This window comes from Lutra lutra, chromosome 1 (genome assembly GCF_902655055.1).
Source record: "Lutra lutra chromosome 1, mLutLut1.2, whole genome shotgun sequence".
Classification (NCBI taxonomy): Eukaryota; Metazoa; Chordata; class Mammalia; order Carnivora; family Mustelidae; genus Lutra; species Lutra lutra.
In genome coordinates this window covers 205,386,915-205,408,819 of record NC_062278.1, presented here as the reverse complement: position 1 = coordinate 205,408,819, position 21,905 = coordinate 205,386,915, and the positions used below count along the sequence as shown (strand labels likewise).

Genomic DNA, 21,905 nt, shown 5'->3' with positions numbered 1-21,905 from the left:
CTAATTCGCCAACCCCGCCCCCAGCCCCGCCCCCTCTGGTCCCTAAATCCTCCCCCCCACCCGGGGACAGCTCTCACCCTCGGGTCGCCAACGCAGACGGAAGCCCTGTGCCCCGGGCACCGGGTGCCAGCGCAACCTCAGCGAGTGCTCCCCTCGCTGCACGATGCGAAGGGTCTCCAGTGCTGGCGGAGCCTCAGGCGCTACAGAGAAAGCCCCGGCATCAGGGAGGCTCCGCCCCCACTAGCTCCTGAGCCAATGCCAGGCCAATGCTGGAACGCGCACCGCCCCAACCGGCTCCTCTGCCTATCCGAGGCTTCATCCCTCTCCCCGCCGTGCACAAACCCCGCCCCCAAACCGTCCACGCCACCAATCCTGGAGCCCCAGCCCGAGCTCCGCCTACGTGTAGTGACGACAATGGAGACTGGCGCGCCCTCGCGGTCTCCGACCAGTGCGGTCACTCGCACCGAGTAGCTGACTCCGCCTTCGAGGCCCCGTATTTCTGCGGAGTCCGTGTTTCCTGGGAGCACCTGCTGTCTCGTGGGGCCACCTAGGCAGGCAAACATGGGGCAACAGTCGGGGTGGGGATGGCTTACCAGAGAGGGCAGTCCCAGCCGGAGAGACAAGGGTGGGTCAGGAAACATACCCTCGCTGCGGCCCCAGGCCAGTCTGTAGGCTGTGGCTCCAGGGACCCCTACCCAGGTGACCCGCAGAACATCACTGGAAGCATTGAGGATCTGCAGCTTGGACACACTGCCCACGGGCGCAGGGTCTGGGGGCAGAGGCAGGGTAAGGGGCCAGAGGGCCCTGGATGGCTGGAGGAGAACAGGGTGGCAGTGCCAACATGGTCCGTGCAAGGAGGTCTGAAGGTCAGTGTGAGGTTAGTATGGACAGGTCAGTGCAGGCAACCTCTGAGAGGGAGGAGGTCAGTGCCCCAGAGTGGGCAGGGTGGGGTGGCCAGGAGGTCGCTGAGGAGGGGCACTTAGTCAATGTGGAAAGGTCAATGAGCCGTGATGGAGAGGGCAGCTGAAGCCGACAAGAATACACAGTAGGCTGGGGTAGCTGATGAGATGTTTGCCAGCTGGCCAGGATCCACTCACCTGTCCTCACAAGCACGGAGGTGGGGGTCCCATCCACACCATCCACACGGGCCCACACACGCACCGTGTACTGAGTATCTGGCTCCAGCCCATCCAGCTCAGCCACCGTGGCCTCTCCAGAAACCAGCTGGGATTTTTCTGGACCTGGGAGTGGGAACAGAGGCAGCTCCAGGGCTGGATAGACTCTACCTCCCAATGCCCCACCTGGACCCCTAATTAACCCCCATCCCCCATTCCACCCAGACTGGCACCCATCCCCGTGACTCTCCAAAACCTCCAGTCCCCTCCAAAACCCCTGGTCCTCACCACGGCCTGAGTGCCAGGAGATCCTGTATCCCGTGGCACCAGGAACCCTGCTCCAGGCGATGGTGACAGATGAGCTGCTGGTGTGCGTCACATGGACAGTCCTCACTGGGCCCAGTGGGTCTGGGGGGAGAGGCAATGGAGAGTCTCATGGAGGAGACAGTGGAGGGTCTGATGGGGGAGGATTGGGGGACCATCTACCGGAAGGCTATGGAAATCTAAAAGGAGACAGGGATCTGATGGGGGAGGTGGTAAATGGGCCAGATGGGGGAAGAAGTGGGGGTTCTGACAGAGGAGACAGTTGCAGTCTGAGTGAAGCAGGTGATAGGAATCTGAGAGAGAAGAGGGTCTGACAGGGAAGACAATAGGGTCAGAGGAGGCAGTGAGGGGGTATAAGCATAAGTCTTAGAGGAGAGTCAGGTGGAGCAGAAAAGGCCGTGGGAGCCTGAGAGATGAGGTAGTGGAAATCTGAGGGCAAAGAGTGTGGGATCTTTGAGGAGAGGCAAAGGGGTCTGAGGAAGGGGGCGCTTAAAAGGAGACAAGGGAGGCCAAAGGGGAAAGCAGGACTCTGAGGGAGAAGGCAGAGGGAATCTGAAGAGGGAGACTGTGACTGATCTGGGGCGAAGCAAGGGTCTGAGAGGGGAGTGCATGGGGGTCCAAAGGAGCACTGGAGATAGATAGCCAAGGAGCTGGGTCAGGCCCTGACCAGTTTGAACCACGATGACCGCAGGGGGACCCTCCTCTCTTCCTCGAAGTGCTGACAAAGCCACCTGGTAGGACGTGCCAGGCCGTAGCCCTGTAATATCTGTGGAAGTGGATTCTGGGGGCAAAGTCTGGCTGGACTCTGGACCTAGGGTCAGAGGAAAGTGTTGACATGGCTCTTGCCTGCCCCCTCAATCCCCCATACCCTGACCGTTCCTCTCCATAACCCTCCCACACACTCCACACCGACCACTGTCCGTCCTCCAGCTAATCCGAAATCCACTGGCTCCAGGAACGGGGCCCCAGGCCACCCTCACTCGTGTAGCATCCGATGCCACGACTCGTAGCCCTGGGATGGCAAGTGGGGTTTCCAGTTCTGGGGGTGAAAGATAGAGGTCAGAGGTCAAAATCAGGACTGCAGTGAGCCAGGCAGCTGTCCCCCCACAGCCCTTCTGCAGTACTCACCCCGGCGGACCGTGAGGATGCTGGCGCCCCCCTCGCGGGCGCCCACCCGAGCAGACACCCGCACAGTATAGCTTAGCCCAGCCCGGACATCATCCAACTCAAAGGCTGTCTGACTTCCAGGAAGCACCAGAGTCCGTTCAACCCCTAAGAAGGCAGGGTAGGCAGGCAGGGGTCAGTGAGACACAGAGATGTGGGATGATGGCAGTCAGTGACAGACAGTGACACAGGATAATGGACCAGTGATGAATGCAGACCCAAGATGATAGAGGTCTGTGGACAGGGACGTGGAATGTAGGACGAGAGAAGTCACTGGACAGTCATAGGAATTGACAGGTCGGGTGCCTGAGTGGCTCAGTCATTAAGCATCTGCCTTTGGCTCAGGTCATGATTCCAGGGTCGTGGGATCGAGGCCCACATTGGTCTCCTTGCTCAGCAGGAAGCCTGCTTCTCCCTCTCCCACTTCTCCCTGCTTGTGTTCCCTCTCTCTCTGTCAAATAAATAAATAAAATCTTAAAACAAACAAAAAAAGGAATTGACAGGTAATCAATAGACAGGGACATGGGGTGACAGGGGCCAGTATTGGGTGGGGACAGGGGCTGAGAGCTCAGCATGGACAGTGGTTCCAGCTAGAATCCCCAAAGGACAGGGACTGAGCTTGTACTTGTGGAGAAGGGGGCGAAGCTGCAGCCAGGGATGTGGGGCAGTGAGTGGAGACAGACCCCGGTGAGAAGAGGGGCTGAGGCAGGGCTGGGAGCAGACACCCAACGACAGATCTGGGCTCAGTTGCCACCTCCGGCGATGGATGGAGAAGGCTATAGAAACCCGGAAGCAGAAAGAGATGGGGTGAAGGTGCAGTCAGGCCCCAACAGCTGGATCTTTAATGTGTGTGGGTGTGGCTGTGACCCCCTCACCGTGGGTACTGCGCACAGCAATGCGGTACTCGGTGGCCCCGGGAACTGGGCTCCAGGACACTCTCACCCGCTGCCCGGGCAGCTCGGTAGCCTGTAGGTCCGTCACAGGACCCACAGGCAGCTCTGGCCCTGTTGGAGAGTGCAGCATGAAAGTCTGCCCGGCCCCCTGCACCCCCCTGTCCCTTCCCCTGTCACGAGGCCAGGCCCACGGAGCCCTCACCAGTGGGGACCACGGTGGCAGGTGTGGCCACCTCACGGCCCTCCAGCAGCGTGTAGAGCGTGAGGCGGTACTCGGTGCCCGGCTGCAGCCCATCCAACTGGTAGCGGGTCACGTCAGGAGGCAGCACCACCTTCTGCGGTGCCCCCAAGCCTGCAAGATGACAGGGTCAGGCCAGCTGAAGCCAAGCCCAACCCTGCCCACCCACCCCTCTCCCCTGCACAGACCACTCTCACGCCGCCATTCCAGCCGGTAGCCACGGGCCTCAGGCACCAAGTTCCAGGAAATGAGAATGGACGTGGGGCCCAGGATGACCGGGTGCAGGGTCTGTTCAACAGAGGCATCTGCCCAGGACACATGGGACGTCAGCGGTCTTGGTGCCCTGCCCTCCTGCCTGCCCTGCCCGAAGAAAGCCCCCGGCCCTCTCACCGGTACGGGCAGTCAGGGAGGTGGTCGCCCCGACACTCCGGCCGAGCAGGCTGCTCACAGTCACCTCGTAGTCTGTGCCAGGCTCCAGGTCATGTAGCAACACTGACCCCTGCCCGGGGCCCAGCTCCTGCTGCTGTGTGACACCGCCTACACGGAGGGCACAGGAGGGCACAGGGGGACACGGCAGGGGTGGTCAGTGTGCCTTACAGACTCAGAAACCTGCCATCCTGCCTGACGTGCGGGGATCCCCTCACTCACCACTGAGGACCCGCCATGTCACACGGTAGCCAGTGGCACCCGGCACGCTCCGCCAAGCCACCAGGAGGCTGTGGGTCGTGGTGTTCTGGATGGTCAGCTCCGGCCCCTCCAGGGCAGCTGGGGGAAGGTGCACCAGGCGTTAGCAGAGTCAGGGGTGGGGAGGAGTTACTGGGAGGTTAGGGGAGCGGGGTGAGGGGTTAGGGTCAGAGGTTAGCAGAAGTGCTCACTGGTCCGGGCTGTCCCACTCACGGCCTCCCCAATGCTATTGGCGTAGAGGGCTACCACGGTCACTTGGTACTCGGTCAGTGGCCGGAGACCCTGCAGCTGCGTGCTGGTCTCACCAGCGGAGACGCTCACCTGCCCAGGGTCAGAGGTCACTTTACCTTGCCCAGCCAAATCCCCAGCCCCCCACCTGCCATCCCTGACATCCTTACCTCCCGCCGCTCGCTGGACAGTGGCTGCCCCAGCCCTGTCAGAGGAGCATACTGGACCTTGTAGCCAGTCACAGGGCCACTGGCCGCGGTCCACTGTACTCTCAAGGACTGACTGCCTGCCTCAGACAGCACCAGGTCTCGGGGACCGGAGGTCGAGTCATCAGCTGGGAAGGGCGGGGAGTCAGTTAACCAGGCAGGAGGATCAGGGGTCAGACTTAAAGTGGAGCATTGGGGTCAAAGGTCAGGAGCCCCTGGGGTAAGGTCAGCACCCCGAGGGCAGGATCGGAGGATACCCCCAGCCTGGTGTCAGGGGTACATGGGATGGCATCACCACTCCCAGGTGGGGGGCAGGGACAGGGGTCCAGGTCAGGGCACAAGTGTGGGCAGGAACTCACTGGGCAGGGTCACGGGCACACCCCCTGCAGTCGTGCACACTCTCCGGGAAATAAGAGGCAGCAGGGTCCTCAAGATACTGAAGTCGTTGACGAAGAAGAAGAAATCACTGGTGGGCTGTGAGGCAACTCGCCTCAGCTCCTCGGGGTCGGCATTCTTGATCCCTGAGGGAACGCCCAGTCAGAGCTCAGGGGTTCCCATGCCCTCTGACTGGCCCCTGCCACAGCCCACGTTGTCACCTCAGCTTGGCACTCACCCACGGCAAACAGCTTGACCCCCTGCCCCTTCAGCCGCTGGGCAGCTGTGTCCACCAGATCCTGGGACTTCCCGTCTGTGATGAGGATACAGACCTGGGGCAGGGGCACGGGGTCAGTCAGTGTGCCTCAGCCAGCTAACATGGGGGGCAGGGTAGGGGAAGAGATCACCTTGGGGACACCAGGTCGGGCCAGCTGGGGCAGGAAGACGTGGTCAGCCACGTGGAGAATCGCAGCCCCCGTGCGCGTGTTGCCCCCCTTGTAGCTGAGCTCACGGATGGCTCGGATCACATCGCCCCCTGAGCCAAGCGCATCGAGGCCAAACTCTGTCCTGTGCAGGGGAGGGAAGGTGGCAACAGGCTCGGGGCCAGGACCTGTTCTGGCCCTGCCTTCTAGGAGGCTTCTGGGGTGAGGTTTGCGAATATCAGGTCCCCTTGAGGGTCCTCTTGGTTCTGTGACTCCTGTCCTCCACCTCTGAAGCCAGTCACAATCTCCTTTGGTACCCCTCTGTGCCCTGCCTGGGGTTGGAGCCCTTGGGGCTCCCTGCCTCTGGGAGCAGGATGTCTGGTTAATTCAGTAATTGTGGGAGGAAGGGTCCGGTTGTAGGGAGGTGGCCGTTGGCCAGGCAGGGAGGCCCTGTGGGAGGGGAGAGGCCGAAGGCATCAGGAGTCTGAAACAGGGACAGTCCGGTAGGTAGGCAGGGGGCATCTGAGGCCCCTGAGCTTCCCATCTCCAGACCAGAACACACAGGGCTGTCTTTGGCAGGACACCAGCCCAGAGGTGTCTCAGGTATAAGGACTCTACCCGGGAGATCCTTGCCTGTCTCCAGAGGAGGTCGTGGCTCGGGGAAGAGGGGTCTGGGTTCCCCAAAGCCTGGCCTTGGGGTTTCTGGGCTCCCTGCTCCTGTGGGGGGAGAATCCTGGTGAGAGTTCCGGGTCCCCAGCTCCAGGGGCCACCACTCACCGGGGATCATCGCTGTACTGCACGGCAGCGAAACGCACGCCCTGTGCGCTGGCCGCCCCCGAGAAGGGCAGCACCAGTCCCTCCAGGAAACCTCGCACTTCACGGAAGTTGCCTCGGCCGATGGACGAAGAACCGTCGAGCAGGAACACGATGTCAGCGGCGTAAAGGCGTGTGCAGGTCACTAGGGCAGGGAGGAGCCATGAGGCTCTCTCCTTGGAGACCACCCACCCCTCCAGGCACTGTGGTCTCTTGGCATTAGGGATTGGGGAGGATGGAGTAGGCCGCAGAGGCTAAGCAAACCGGCTTGGGCTGGCTGGGTCCTGGGAGCCTCTGAGGGAGGGACAGAGGAGCCCCGAGCAGACTCTGTCGGGGACTGGTGTGTGCAGAGAAGGGAAAGCCTGGCCACGGGTGTGGATCTGGGATGAGGTCGGCCTGGGGGGGGCCAGCGTGGAGTGACAAAGAGGGGGTGACACAGCTTGCATTTGGGGAGCCAGAGTTTGGGATCCAACAGGATAGGATGAGGTTTAGGAGACCAGCAGGGGGAGCGGAGGGTTTGGGGAGTCTGGGGAGAGTTAGCAGGGATGCAGGCAGGGTTGTGGAGGTGGGAGGGGTCCCAGATGAAGGTCACGGGTGACAGGGTGAAGCGCCCGTATGAAGTCCTTCCCGGCGGTGCCCACCTCTCTCCCTGTGCTGGGCCCGCGCGCGGAGCGCCCCTGCCAGGATCCCGGCGCAGAGTGCGGCCACCAGGAGCGGCAGCCTCATCCTGGGTGGAGGAGACGGTCAGCCAGGCCCCCCGTCTCTGTCCCTCATCCCCCGCAGCTATCGCGATGGGAGCCCAGCGCACCCCTACCCCAGTCCCGGTCTTGCCTTCCCGTCCACCGGCTCCCGCTGCCAGCCGTTGCTACAGTCCCGCCGCCACAGCCGAGAAAAGTCCCCGATCGGGGGGCGGAGCTGCGGGCGGGGTCCCAGGAGGCCCGCCCCCCACCCAGCGTCCCGGAGGCCGCGCCCCCACTACCCCTGCCTGGTTAGACAACTTGACTCTACTAAAGTGTAAAGCCCCCCACCTCCTGTGGCTTCCGGGACTCCCCCCAGAAGGTTCTTGACCCTCCGGGACTCACCCCAGAAGGTTCTTGACCCTCCAACCCTGCCCAGGGTCAGAAGCTGTGGCTGCTTTAAGGTCAGAGTGACTAGTGTCATGACCGCTGGAGGCAGGAATTTAGATAGGTTACGGGGGATGGAAGAGACGGCAGGATGGTGGTGGGGGGAGGCTGCAGCTGGAGATGACTCACCCCCCACCCCATGGGGGTGCCCAGACAAGCCTTCAGGCCATGAGTCCCGCCGGCCACTCCTGTGATTCAGCCATCCCTGTCTGTCTCGGATCTCCTGTGCCCCACCCCAATGCCATTGACAGCTGGAGCAGCCCCCAGCAAATGAGGGGCTCTGGGCTCATCCCAGGGAAACCAAGGCACCACTGGACTGAGGCTGCAAAATGCGCCCCCCCCTCACCTTGGGAGGAGGAAGCCGGGAGGGGAGAATCAGTGTCGTGCATATGCATACGGCACCCCACACCCCCTGCCATGCCCTGAACTAGTCCCAGGCAGATGCCATCCAGCTGTGTTTGCACGGAGGGGGACTTGTCCATATGTGTAGGGTGGGACCACCCACAGTGACAGCTCAACTCTCAGGAATCCACCCCTTCCTGCCTATACCCCCACTGGTGGCCCCGAGTTCCCCCAACTACTCGTCCTCCTTTTGGCCTGCCGGAGTCTCCTCCCTCACTCTATTCTTCTTGAAGACCCCCTTCTACCCATCATCCCCACCAGGTCCAGAGGTCACCACGGGCCCTCCCTCCTCTCCTTGCCTCTCTCAGGGCCCACCTGCAACTGCCACCTTCATAAGTACCCTTGTGCCACTGCTCTCCCCTTAACCAGTCTGACTTCCCACCCATTTCCCTAACTGGCTTTTGTGACTTAGACAGTCCCCTTTGACAGATCTCCAGGTCACGAACGCTGCTGTCCTGAGGACATGAGTGTTTTTATGTGTGTGTCTTCATCATAGCGGAGTGGTATCAAGGCAGTGATGTTCCCAAGAACAGCAGGCCCCGTGTTTTGTTTGTTTTCTGAGAAGCTCAGAAAGTATGTCTACACCCACCACTGCCACAGAGTCCCTTCCAACATCCGGCCCCCCGGGCCTCTCCTGGGTCAACAGGCTGAGTGGGGAAGAGATGGGGACAGCTCTTCTTCATCTTCCTTGGGCTCCATCTGGGCTGGTGTTGGCAGTGCAGGGTGGGGAGGGGTGGTCTCCGGTATGGCCAGAGCTGGAGGCAATGAAGACCATCCAGGCTGCCTGTTTTCCTATTGCCCAGATGGCGGAAGCTACAGAATGGCCCCTTTTATCACTGATCCCTCCCTCATCATAAGATACAGGGCTGTGACCCACTGGGTCCAGAACTTTTTCCAAGGTCATGGTGTCCCCAGCCCAGCCCTTAAAGCTGTCTGTTGGGTGAGAAGAGCAGAGAACCAGACACAATCTCCTTACGGAGCAGCCCCTGCTCCCAAGACCCCCCCTCTTCTTGCACATCAGAGGTCACCGTAAGGTCATAGACACATGGTGGTCCAGCCTGGAGGGCCGACTGGACAACCTGCTGAGAGGGTAGCAGGACCGTGATGTGCCCTGGAAAGGAAGGGCTGCCTGCTGTGTGGGGATCCCTCAAAGGGTGCTGGGAGAGGCTGTTGGGGCGGTTCTAGCACAGGGGCGATGTGTGAGACAGGAGCCCCCTGAGGCCACGAGCGGGTATGTGACCATCCGAGTCTCTTGACTTCAGCCTCCTGGCAGGTGCACAGGCTAGGGCACAGCTCCAGAGCCCAGCACCTTCCATCTGAAGAGTGGGGTCCCAGAGCTCCGTCCTTCTCACGCTCCCCCAGAAACCTCCTTCTCTGGCTTCAGTCCCTACCTCTGTCAGGTGTTACCACATCTTTAACTGGGGCTTTTTAGAATTCCAGCCCCACACATCCTACTGTCTTGGACACCTCCAAATTTCTCACCACAACTACGGCCAAAGCTAGGCAGGTCGTCCTCTTCCAACCTAACCCTCCTTGGGGTACCCCAGCGTTGCTGGGGCTACTGTCCTGCTTGTGTACCCTGCAGCCCGCTCCAGCTCTTCCTACGGCTGTGACCTCTGCTCTGCCATAGCACAGTTCCCTGGGGTGCCACAGAAATCCAGCCTGAGTCCCCATGCTAAACCTCAGGCTGCCCAAGTCACTTCTCTTCCCTGTAACCTCCATGGCACCTCCCTCAAAATGTCTCCAGAGCACAGATCAAATTCCCTGGCTTGGTGTGCAAGGTCTGTAGGGACCAGATCACATCCAGGAGTGCTCAGCACCCCCAGAACCTTTCTAAGCCTGGGCTTAGACATCAACACCATCTTCCGGGAGCTCAGACTTACTCCCTGGACCCAGTGTGCCACATCTATAAGCACCAGGGGTGGGCCTGTCAGGGTTCTGTACTGTCTAGTAGGTTCTCTCAAAGTAGGGGGATGACCTGGGACCTCCCGCTCTGGGTTCTAGCGGGCACTCGATAGTTATTTCCTAATTGACAACTGGTGACAGCAGAGATGAGGGAAAGGCACTGGGGCAGGGCAGGAGGGATTCAAGGATTGTTTGGGGCCACTGCAAGGTTGATGCTGGGTGATTTCTCAACCACCCACATCCTGTTCCTGACTGCCAGTGGCACTCCCCCAGGAGAATCAGGCCCCTCACTTCCACTTCCTTCCTGGGCTCCCAGGGAACCTGACTGCAGAAGGGATGGAGACACAGGAAGAGGGGTCTACCTGCTCACCCGCCTTGTGGGGCCAGGGCCTGAAGGGGGACCAGGCAGCACTGAGCTCCACTGGCTCCTGGCTGCCACAGGTAGATGGGAAGGGGATCATCAGGCCAGCAGCTCAGGACTTGCCTGGGACAGATCTAGTCAAGGGAGGGGGCTCGGGCCCCACTGAGCTCAGGGCTATTCTCAGAGCCTGAGTCAGTGGCAAATCGAGGCAAAGGATTCCTGCCCTGCCTGTCCAGGCAACAGTCAGAAATCAGATGGGAACACTATGCCCCAGGCTATCATCCTCCCAGGATCCCGAGTAAACATTCGAAGGAGGCTTCCTCGGGGACTGTCCTTGGCCCTTCCTGGTCCGTCCAGGAGGCCAGGAACCGCCAGAAGGCATACTACATGGGGCCCACACCAAAGGGCTTCCCTCCTGAGCCACAAGAATTCCCAGGCAGGGACCTCTACCAGGGCAAAAGCATGGGTTCCCACACCCTACTCTTGGGACAGACTAGCTAGGAGCATCCCCCACGTGGCTAAGTGGAAACATCTGGCTTCAGCTCCCTGCAGGCATCAAAGGCTTCCGGCCTCCATAATGCAGCCCCCACGCTCGCCCCTGGCTGAGGAGACATCAGCCTGTGGGAAGGCGGAAGGATCTGGGGCATACATAACTGGAGGAAAGTCCCTGCTCCCCCATCCGCTGCCCAGAGGACTCCACAGCAATGCCCAGGAAACAAAACAGTTCTCAATACAAGCCTTTATTGGAGGTAAGGTCATCTGCACACAGGTCTGAAGAACCGAGGTGGTATGTCTGTGGCGGGGAGGGACCGTGAACCTTGGCCCAGCCCTCTCGCCCATACAGCCGTCTTGCCTAGAAACGCAGCCAGTACATGCCGCTGCGGATCCGGTTGTAGTCTGGGAGCTGCTCAATGGGGCCTGTGGAGAGAGGGTGGGGCGTCAGGGCGGGGTACCTGGCCTGTGCAGGGACACCTGGCCCTGTGCCGCACCCAACTCGGAGCTGCCCAGAGCAGCACAAGACAGGCTTTGAGTGGAAAAAGGGAAAAGAACATTCCCCCAGGGGTGCCGAGCCTGTCACTTCATGCTCTGGCTCTTGGAGCCCCACCCCACACACGGAGGTGTCCGTTACCTGGCGGGTGTGGAGTATTGATGGAGGCACCTTGGCAGGGAGTCAGGGAGCTGCTGGGACAAGTTTTCTGAGCAAGAACTCCCTGGCAGCCAGTCTATTGGGCAGAGCCTCTCGGGGGCCTCAGTTTGCTGCTGCCAGTGCAGGCTGGGGGGTGGGGGAGGGCAGAGGCAGAAGAGGAGGCCAACAGGAGGCCTGAGGAGACAGATAAAGAACAGGGCCTCTAGGCCACTCACCAAATCCAGCCACTGCTGGACACTGGTCATAGAAGTACTTAGAGCAGACCTCACGGACCACGCTGGCATCCACTTCCTGCAGGAGAAGCAGAAACCACATTGACGGGCAGATTCCGGGGACCACCTCAGCTCAGCCCACCAAGATCTTCCACATGGACCGAGGAGCTGCCCCCCTCAGCCAAAGGAGAAAGGCAGACCTCCGCAGGCCCCACCCAGGCCCTCAGGCTTCAGCGCCTCTGCCCCGCCCTCCAACGATGCACCCTGTTGGTGCCGAAGACACCAGGGATGCCTGCGGCAGCAGACTGCCCCGTGCACTGTCAGGCCTCAACTCCCCGCCCTAGGAGTCTGCCGGGTCAAGACTCCAGAACCTCTCCCAGGGGCCCACGTTACCGCAATGCGGCTTTCCCACTCAGCCAGGGGGATGCGCCGGCCATAGGTCAAGAGACTGCGTCCGATGTCTTCACACACAGGAGTGGTGCCTGCAAGGATCAGGGGAGGCTTACGGCCCCTCCCCCCCACTCAGTCCAGTCCTAGAGCACCGATGCTCACGGAGCCTCCAGCTCCAGGCTGACACCTGCACTGAAGGCCAACCCCAGATCCCAGCCCCCACTCCCATCATCGGCTCCTCTAGTGCTGGGCTGCAGCTGACCTGGCCGTGGCAGCAGGGATACAGCATGGCCTTCAAAGCTCTCCTCTCCCATCCTGGCTGGAACCGTAGCTACCCTAGGGCTGTCCCTGCCAGGCTCTGCACCACACCCTCCCCACAGAGTGCACGACTCACCATCCAGATGAGCCACCAGGGCATTTCTGAGGACATTTTTGCCCCGCAGCACCTCACTCTCTGTGGCACTGGTGCACAGGCGCATCCTGAAGCAGGCGGGGGTAGGTGGTCATCGGAGGGACGGGGCTGTCCCCGACCCCCACTGTCCTGCTCAAAGGCCCCTCCAGAGCCTAGCAGCACTGGGCCTCCACTCACCACTGGCCCTGCAGGAAGAACATCATGTCGTCAATGTTCATGCGATCACACACAAAGTGTGCGCCCAGCAACCCAGTCTCCGCGTAGCAGATGTTGAAGGTCTGGAAACTCTGGCACAACTTGTTGGTCACGGAGACGGCGGCCAGCGGGCTGGACAGGTGCTGCCAAGGGTGAGGATCGTCAGCAACCACCTCCCTGTCTGCGGCCCACCCCGAGCCCCACGGTGCAGGAGCTCCGGGCCTGGCACCCCTGCTCCCGAAGGTGAGCCCCACACTCACTGTGCCGCCGCCGTAAGTGCAGTCGTAGTGGCCAATGATGGCATTGGCCACTTGGAGAGCTATGTTGTCCGGGTTGGCCCAGCCAGGCCCCTCTACCGCAATAGCTACGTGGGCCAAGGGCAGAGCATCATCACGGTGACGGATCTGAGGAAGAACATGGCAAGACTGAGAGAGCCAGCACGTCCAGGAGACCGGGGAGGGTAGCAGGTGTGGGTGAAGCACGCACGTGCATGTGTGAACACGTGTGCTTGAGGCAGCGGCCACAGGACCCGTTCCCCACTCCCAAGGATCTCTGGCCTCATGAAGACAACCACGTTCATGAGGGTCCTTCCAGAGGCCCAGGCTGGGACACCACCCCTGCCCACAGGCGGCCCACCTCGCTGCCCGTGAAGCGGCACGGAGCCAGGGTAGGCACGGTGTCCTCGGTGTACACCTCTGAGACGCTGCCAAAGTGCTTCTGGGCAAGGTCGAGCAGCTGCCGGTGCTCCACCCCTGCCGAGAGATAGCGAGCGCCGTGACTGGCCGGGCAGCAGGGGCCACGGCCCAGGGGCAGGGGAGGCACGCATGGGCAGAGGGCCCCATGTCCTAGCTCGGTGGGAGCCGGCGGAAGGCAGGCACATCAGGACAGGTAAGGGAAGAGAACCCTCCAGAGAGACTCTGCCTCAAGGGGCGGGGCGGGTACCTCTGGACCCAAGAGCCTCCATCACCTCAGCCCCAGGGAAGCAGTGGCATGCCGGGCTTGAAGATGGGTCCCCGGGGATGCATTCTCCCCCACAATAAGGACAAGCCTGGAGCTCCCCAGGCACCAGGCCAGCTGCCCTCCTTTTCCCTCTGATCCTTCCTCAAGCAGATGGCTTGAGGCTGCTGCCCTGGGGCGGGGAGGGGAGGCTAATAAGAGGGCACAGAGGTGCTCCTGCAGGGCCGGGACTCATTCTGGGGACATTCACAGATGTTGCGACCTCAGTCCCTCAGGACCCTGCAGGACTTTACATCCTCACCTTTACAAGAGGAGGTCTCTGTTGCTCAAGCATCCTGACCAGCTGGCAGTGTGGCCATAAGCAGCCTGCCAGGTACCTCAGCCTTTACTCCTTGCTTCCCCGAGCTCACACCCTGCTGGACGCAACACAGCCTCTCATGCCGCCCGCTTAAACTGCCCTTGGTGCCCCAGGTCACAGGCCCCACGGCCACCAACCATGCCCTTCCCAGCAGTCCTTTTCACCCACCCGGCTGCCAAGGCCACAAGCTGGAGAAGTATCCTTAACCCCATTCCTGTCCGCTTCCCACCATGGCCAGACGTCCTTCAGGTTTCCATCTATGAAACCATCCCTCGCTCCCGCCACTTCCCACCAGACGTTTGCCACAGACCCTCCCTGGTCTCTCTGCCTGCGCTCTGGCCCCTACATGGCAGCTAAGCCTTGGCCATGACATCGCCCTGCCCCTCTGCTCAGGTTCCCCACTCCCCACCTGACCCCCCCCATCCTTCAGACCTTGGCTCCCACAACACATGCTTCAAAAGCACCCCCTAACCTCCAACTTTGCACTTCACGGCCTGTCATCAAATGTGCATCGTCACACCCCAGTGTCCGGCCTGCCCACTAGCAAGGCTGCAAGGAACCAATCTACTAGCAAAGCTTACAGCTCCCACCGGCCTGCCATGTGGGTCTCTTGAGGGGCAAGGCGGGACTAAGAAAGACCTGTACTAACAAGGCCGAGCGGCATCCCTACATGGCAGGCCCCAGCGGGGGCAGCAGGGCAGAATCCCACCCCACCTTAGAGGGCATGAGACCGAGCTCACTGTCCTTAAGGACAGGACAGGAGCAGGATCCCCAGGGGTGGAATATCCCCTACAGTCAGAAGCAGGAGAGCTGGGCTCTGGTAACCAAGGATGGTGCCCAGTACTCACCTCCGGCTGCTGCCAGCACCATGCGAGGGGCCTTGTAATGCCTGCTGAGGTACTCGGTCAGGTCTGCACGAGACAGCTTCCTGCAAGACACACAGCCAGTGGCTCAATGCCTCTCCCAAACCACAGCAGTCTGATCCCATAGAAGCAGAGCTGAGGAGACAGACAAGGAGAGACATGGCTTCTCTGGGGAGTGGGCCCTAGCACAACCTTCGATCCCCTTCCCCATCTCTGCCACCCGCCCTCCGGCCCCCCTCACGTCAGCCAGAGGAGGACAGGCTCAGTCCTTCCTCTCTGAGGAGGCTGTGAGCTGATGCTGGGATGCTCTCAAGGGGCGGTGTCAGAGCTCGTCCCACCAGAGGACAAAAAACCACGCAGACAGAATCCCCAACACTCCCTCCCTCAGGTTGTCAGGACACACATAGAATCATACCCTACAAGGAGGCCCCTAACTCGAGTGAAGACCACACAAGCATTCAAAAAGACCCCCAGGGACCATATGGCAACAGAGAAAACATTTCCAGTTGTACAAATTAAGAACATACGATAGCACAGGCCGCCTAAAAACAAACTCATGTGGACAGCACTTGAGCACGTGCCAGCACGGGCCCAGCCACCCCTCACCTGATGTTCCCGCTGGGCCCCTCCACAGCCTGGGCTAGAGGTGTGCCCTGGAACGCTGTGGCATGCAAGTAGTCAAAGACCACATCCCGCATACACGCATCGTTCTCCTGCAGCTCCTGGAGGATCACATCCCGCTCCTTCTCAATCTGGGAGTCTTCTAGACTGCAGTTCTGCACAATGTCGGCCAGGAGCTCCACAGCTGGATGCAAGAAGGGCAGGTGTGGGTACCAGGCGGGCCACTGCGGGCCAGTAATGGCACAAACCCCCCAGGCCTGGCAGGCCTGCTTGCCCTGCTGCAAGAGGATACTGCTGGGGTAACCCCATTCTCCGGCCAGTCCAAGCTCCTGGCACCTGTCCTCTGCACCCTGAAGTCCTATCCCCGTCCCTGCCCTCTCCTCTGTGCATTCATTACCTTTTGGCAGGTCCTTGGACAGCGCCTTGATGTAGTAGGCCGTGTGCTCCCGTGTGCTGTAGGCATTGAGATGGGCCCCCATGCTCTCCACCTCCTTTTCCAAGGCACTGCCAGGCCGATTCTTTGTTCCCTTGAACCAGGTATCAACAGGACCAATCAGGGGCCACATGGGAACTCAGGATCCCTATCTTGAAAGGCCAAAGTCCCAGCAGGACCACTCGTCCATAGGCACCACCTTCAACAAAGACTACAGGAATACTGGGCCTACGATCTGTGTTCACCAAGTGCTGAACAGGCCACGGTATCACAGGCTAATCAAATGGAGAGAGCCAGGGGCCAGGAGAGAAAGGCATGGCCAGTTCAAGTATGGCCTGAAATCCACAGCCCCACAGCAGCCTGGCCTTACCAGCATTCTCTGTCACTTCACTGACAGTCACAGTCAGGTCAGCTCACATCAATGTTCAGGTGATGCTGCCATGACCCACTCCACCCCCACACCATTCACATGACTGTGCGTGTGTTAGTGGACAGCTCTGTGGGACTCAACCCCAGTCGTGTGTGTGCGTTTGTGTGTTGCTGTCCACTGGCACACACACCCATGTTGAGATCTATACACACACTTGTGATGCTGCTGCTGCTGGCTAATCCGCCTGCCTGGGTGGGTAGTCACCCACCCAGGATGCTCCACACCCCCACCCATCCATAACTCCTTCTCCATTTCTTCATTCATTTAAAAAACTCAAGACTTCGGGGTGCCTGGGTGGCTCAGTGGGTTAAGCCTCTGCCTTCGGCTCAGGTCACGATCCCAGGGTCCTGGGATCAAGCCCCACACTGGGCTCTCTGCTCAGCAGGGAGCCTGCTTCTTCCTCTCTCTCTGCGTACTTGTGATCTCTCTCTGTCAAATAAATAAATAAAATCTTAAAAAAAAAAGATAAAAATAAAAAAAATTAAAAACTCAGACCTCAGGCCAACACAGTCTGGCTGAGGGGCTGAGGGTGGATACTGTCCCCATCTTCAAGACACCTCGGTATTTACGTTTATAAACAAGAGATGCCCAGGTATTCTGCCAGAGGAGAGCATTTGACAATAATGCAGGCCAGCCCAAGTCTAGGAATTTGTTAAAATGCACGTGTCTATCTACGTGTTTCATGCTTCTGCACCAACGCACACATACAACACAGGCCTAGCCTCTCTGGTGAGGAGTAGGGTCCTGCGGCTCCATGGGTTTTTTTCTGGCTCTGGGGGCCTTATGCAGGCGCTGACCAGATAGGTGCTCACCCAGCAGAGGCTAAGCCCATGTGGTTCCTTCCAGAAGAGCCAGCCAGAGATCGCCCCCCCAGCTGAAGCCCGTAACTGAGGAGGCTGACTTTGCTAACTCGAGTCCTCAGAAGGGATAAGAGGCAGCCCTAACCCCAAAGGAGATATAGGACTTCAGGAGCCTCACCTTGAAAGCCAGATGCTCCAAAAAGTAACCTGCCCCATTGTTCTTCTCAGTCTCGTAACGGCTGCCAACGTCAATCCACACCCCGACCTGGACAAGAAGCCATCAACAAAGGTAACACACGAACTATCCCAGCCCCCGCTTACACCCTATCCTAGATGACTCATCAGAAGCCCTAGGTAGGTGGTCACAGTCCCAGAGTAGAGGAGAGCTGTTTCAGTAAGACCCCTGTGCTTGGAGCTACAGCTGTGCTCTGGGCACAGGAACTGGCTGAAAGAAATACTATGTTACCTTTCCTTCCCATATTTGTGGACTGGTTCCCAAAGAAGTTTCTAACTGTGCACACTCGCCTGACCCCATTACTATATGAAATATTCTTTTATTACTTTTCAGTTCTTTTTTTTTTTAGGCAAACAACACTTAGTTTGCAAACAACAACTTATTTTCTCCTTTCTAAAAATTATACTCTGTGGGTGCCTGGGTGGCTCAGTGGGTTGGGCCTCTGCCTTCAGCTCAGGTCATGATCTCAGGGTCCTGGGATGGAGCCCTCCATCAGCAGGGAGCCTGCTTCCCTCCTCTCTCTGCCTGCCTCTCCGCCTACTTGTGATCTCTTTCTCTCTCTATCAAATAAATAAAATCTTATTTTAAAAAATAAATAAATAAAAGTAAAAATTATACCCTGCCTTTGTTCTGACGATTTTGTCTTTCAACATTAAGAAAGGAGGCTATTGGTTTAGACACTGAACATTTTCTCTTATTAAGCAAGGAGTTTTCATTCACAATTAGTTTTAAAAAGTTTTTAACCAGCCTCGAATACTTAACACTGCCAAGTGTCTCAATGGCACCCAATGAGAATCTCACAGTTTCCTCAATAGCCCCCTGGTGTGCTATGAAACACACACCACCTCACTCACCCCACCCAGGCCACATCTATCTAGTTTTTTAATATTTGCTCACAGCTGATTTAAAATTTTCACATCTACTTTCCCAAGAGATGTGGATATACATACCATATCACAAATTCTTACACTAGTATTTGTTACACAACTAACATCTCAGAAAGAAAAATTAATCTTACGACCCATGGTAGCCTTTGGGTATCACCAACAGCATTCTTTCTCCAGCAGTGGTGTTCCTTACAATCTAGAGCATCTCAGGGTCCATGAAATACAGCAATCTCTCCCAAATTTTCTTAACAGGCTTTGGGTGAGTTTATATAGGCACCATGTAATATGGTAGCTGCCCATGATCTTTTACTGTGTTCACTTATATCAAACTTATATAACTTGTAACAACTTATATCAAACTTATATCAACACTTACATCAAACAACTTATAACAACTTCTATCAAAGGACATTATTTGTTCCTGGAAAACTGAAAGAATTTACCAATAAAATGACTTAGCCCTGGAGTTTAGGGTGCAGAGGATTACGCTTGAGAATCCTCTCATCTATTCACGTATCTAGCCAAGATTTCTCTCCGTAAGTCAATTTAGAGGATTTGTATCTTTTGGAACATCACGTTTCTTTGGAATCTTCAAATGCATTCCTTACACAAGTGCATAAGCAGTCTAGCCAGGAGATACTTCGGGCTGAGTCTAGCGGTCACCTTATGTCTCTGAAACCCACTTCCCTCACGGTAAAATGAAAACAGGATCACTTCTCTCATATGGGCTACTTAAGAAAACGCTGCAAAGAACTTGGCCTCCTGCGTGGCAGGCATCATATGCTAAATGAGTGTGGGTTATAGTGAGGAAGGCCCCAAGAAGCCAGGCCTAGCCGGAGTAGGGATTAAGGTGGTAGAATCAATCCATAGGTGAGTGAGGAAGAGTCCGACCCAAACCACAGAGGACTCGAGACCAAGGTCACACCCTGACTTGGGAAAAGACGCCAAGCGCAATATGAACGCGGCCTCCCGAGAGGGGCCCCCGCTCACCGTGCAGGTAGGCTGGGAGGACTGCTCGGAGGCCACTCGCAGCCCGTTGTCCAGCACGCTGACCTGTGTCTCTGGCACGCTCTGAAGAGCTTGGGCGAAGGTGGCGGTGCTGCGCAAGGCAGGCGACCTCAGCAGGACCGGCTGCATAAAGGGACGACCAAGACTGAGGGCTGGGTTGCAGGATCTCTCCTCGGCTCACAAGCCAGCAGTGGGATCCCGGTCGCCGCCCCCCCGCCAGCCGCGAGACTACCATCCCCGCTCAGCGCCGTGACCTTCGCACGGCCCTGACCCCGGAACCTCCCCAATCTCCACCCTCCGCCGCTAACAGTCCGCTCCCCTCCGCGTGCCGAAGCCCCTAGCTCCACGGCCTTGTGCTCTCGCTGTCGCCTCACCGAGCTGCGGGTGCGCAGCAGCACTCTCGTCCCGACCCCCGCCGCCCGGCAAACTGCGGAAGCCGCCATCTTCTAGCTCCGGTCGGCGTTACGTCGCTCCGCGCAAGCGTAGAGTGGACGTAGCGGCGCCGAGGCGCAGGCGCACTACGGCAGACGTGGGGCTCGGCCGCCTCCTGGCGGAGACCAGGAGTATTCACGCGGGGCTGATACGTGGTTCTGTCCGCGAGTCCGTCCGTACCACCGCGTGCGTCCGCCCACCTGGCTGTCCACGGCCACTGCCGGCCCATCCGCGGTCCAGTATATCTTCCCTTTTCGTGGGAGGCAAAGAGCGCGATGTTTCTCACGAACCGCGGGAGTCCGAATCCACTGAATGCTCGGAGCTGCCGCGCGGGCCAGGGGCGCCGCTGCCGCGCGTGTCCAGGGATGGGAGCCTGGGGGCTCAGGCCCCAGCGTGGGATGCTGGGGACTCTGAGGTAGCTGCTGATCACGGTTTTCTTTAAAAGGGTGAAGTCAGGGCGCCTGGGTGGCTCAGTGGGTTGGGCCTCTGCCTTCGGCTCAGGTCATGATCTCAGGGTCCTGGGATCGAGTCCCACGTCGGGCTCTCTGCTCAGCAGGGAGCCTGCTTCCTCCTCTCTCTCTCTACCTGCCTCTCTGCCTACTGTGATCTCTGTCTGTCAAATAAATAAATAAAATCTTAAAAAAAAAAAAAAAAGGGTGAAGTCAGTAGATTCAGACGGTTGACATCGAAGGAATTTAACAAGATATCGCTAAGAAAAAGGAACAGTTTAGAGACTGCTTATTTGGGTGGAGAGAATATGGATTCCGTTTGTTCGCGATTGACACCGGCACTGTGCGTGAGGCACTGGACTGTGGCACTGTCACCATGCGCCCTGTGAAACCGACTTCAAATTCAAAGTCATCGGCCTTGAGCCACCTTTCGGAGAGGAACGTGAGAGAAGGCTGTTGCTCCCGGTTCCCGACTTACCCGGCTTCCCTGTGCATTGCACACCGTAGAACAAAGAAAACTCCTAATTTGGGGTGTGTGAAATAGCCTTCCTTGTTTGCAACACAAAACCTGCACACACAAACAAAACAAAACGATGTGGTTTTTCTAATAGATCTCATAGAAAAAAAATCCGGAGGAACTCACTCGAAACTTGAAGCCGAATGACTTCTGAAAAATGGATTGAAGGATAGGAGAAGGATGCTACCATATTTACGTTTACATTTCTGTGTTAATACAGAATTTTTAATTTTTACAAAACAGACGTTACTTTTGAAAGAGCATACCTCTGAACTCCACTTTTACATGATTTATGTGATTTATCGTACTAAGATCTTTGTAATCTTTCAAAAGAAGTCGTACTTAAGATATAATTTTTGTAAAAGCAGACCAAAAGACGCTTAAGTGTGTGTTTATTAATATTTTGTGGTCTAAAATTATATTATGATCTAGAAGTGAAAAATAAAAATGCAGGGGTGCCTGGGTGGCTCAGGTCATGATCCCAGGATCCTGGGATTGAGCCCCGCATCGGGCTCTCTGCTCAGCAGGGCTCCTGCTTCCTCTCTCTGCCTGCCTCTCTGACTACTTGTGATCTCTGTCAAATAAATAAATAAAATCTTTTTTTTTTAAAGATTTTATTTATTTATTTGACAGAGAGAAATCACAAGTAGGCAGAGAGGCAGGCAGAGAGAGAGGAGGAAGCAGGCTCCCTGCTGAGCAGAAAGCCCGATGTGGGGCTCGAACCCAGGACCTGGGATCATGACCTGAGCCGAAGGCAGCGGCTTAACCCACTGAGCCACCCAGGCGCCCCTAAATAAATAAAATCTTAAAAAAAAAAAAAAAAAAGAGAAAAATGCAATAGAATTGTCTAATTAGTCCTTCTTCCCATTTTTAAAAAACTTTAAAGAAGTTTTATATTTACAGAAAAGTTGAGCAGATAGTAGAGTTCCCATATAGTTTCCCCTGTTACTAACACCTTACATTATTAAGGTACATTGGTTGCAATTAATGAGCCAATATTGGTACACTATTATTAACTAATATATATTCAGATTACCTTAATTTCTTAATGTATCCAGATTACCCTAATTTCTACCTATTATTTTTTTCTCTTCTAGGATTCCATCCAGGATACAATGTTACATTTGGTTGTCACGTCTCCTTCGGCGCCTCTTGCCTGTGAAGCATCCTCCTCCAGTGACCACCACACTTCCCCCAAGAGCTCACTGCATGTGCTTCCTCTCCTCCCATTCTCTCCCAGAGCCACTTCAGTCCAGTCCTCACATCACTCCTCCAAGTGCACACCTGTCATGGTAACCAGTGAAC

General features: G+C 57.5%; 2 protein-coding genes across 2 annotated transcripts in view; both read right to left on the bottom strand.

The window, feature by feature from the left end:
- Positions 1-7,356, bottom strand: part of COL7A1 (collagen type VII alpha 1 chain) — a 30,216-nt gene extending 22,860 nt beyond the window's left edge. Inside the window, exons 1-21 of the mRNA XM_047694651.1 lie at positions 7,294-7,356; positions 7,104-7,189; positions 6,427-6,607; positions 5,635-5,794; positions 5,466-5,559; positions 5,212-5,373; positions 4,817-4,980; positions 4,610-4,739; positions 4,383-4,499; positions 4,125-4,271; positions 3,923-4,039; positions 3,699-3,848; positions 3,479-3,607; positions 2,568-2,711; positions 2,353-2,478; positions 2,107-2,250; positions 1,404-1,523; positions 1,098-1,241; positions 644-769; positions 401-547; positions 78-200 (exon numbers count right to left, since the gene is read on the bottom strand). Coding sequence (XP_047550607.1) covers positions 78-200; positions 401-547; positions 644-769; positions 1,098-1,241; positions 1,404-1,523; positions 2,107-2,250; positions 2,353-2,478; positions 2,568-2,711; positions 3,479-3,607; positions 3,699-3,848; positions 3,923-4,039; positions 4,125-4,271; positions 4,383-4,499; positions 4,610-4,739; positions 4,817-4,980; positions 5,212-5,373; positions 5,466-5,559; positions 5,635-5,794; positions 6,427-6,607; positions 7,104-7,188 — 2,710 coding nt within the window. The 5' untranslated portion in view covers position 7,189; positions 7,294-7,356. The remainder of the gene's footprint in view (positions 1-77; positions 201-400; positions 548-643; positions 770-1,097; positions 1,242-1,403; positions 1,524-2,106; positions 2,251-2,352; positions 2,479-2,567; positions 2,712-3,478; positions 3,608-3,698; positions 3,849-3,922; positions 4,040-4,124; positions 4,272-4,382; positions 4,500-4,609; positions 4,740-4,816; positions 4,981-5,211; positions 5,374-5,465; positions 5,560-5,634; positions 5,795-6,426; positions 6,608-7,103; positions 7,190-7,293) is intronic.
- A 3,622-nt stretch (positions 7,357-10,978) lies between these two features.
- On the bottom strand, positions 10,979-19,735 carry LOC125080688 (cytochrome b-c1 complex subunit 1, mitochondrial). Its single transcript, XM_047694664.1, has 13 exons — positions 19,577-19,735; positions 19,185-19,325; positions 17,251-17,337; positions 15,807-15,936; positions 15,395-15,593; positions 14,774-14,853; positions 13,247-13,362; positions 12,871-13,014; positions 12,593-12,753; positions 12,398-12,483; positions 12,007-12,095; positions 11,617-11,692; positions 10,979-11,172 (listed from the first exon to the last, which is right to left on the bottom strand). Exons 1-13 carry the CDS (start codon positions 19,643-19,645, stop codon positions 11,108-11,110), a joined length of 1,443 nt encoding a protein of 480 aa, XP_047550620.1. The 5' UTR covers positions 19,646-19,735; the 3' UTR covers positions 10,979-11,107.
- Between the last annotated feature and the right edge of the window lie 2,170 nt (positions 19,736-21,905).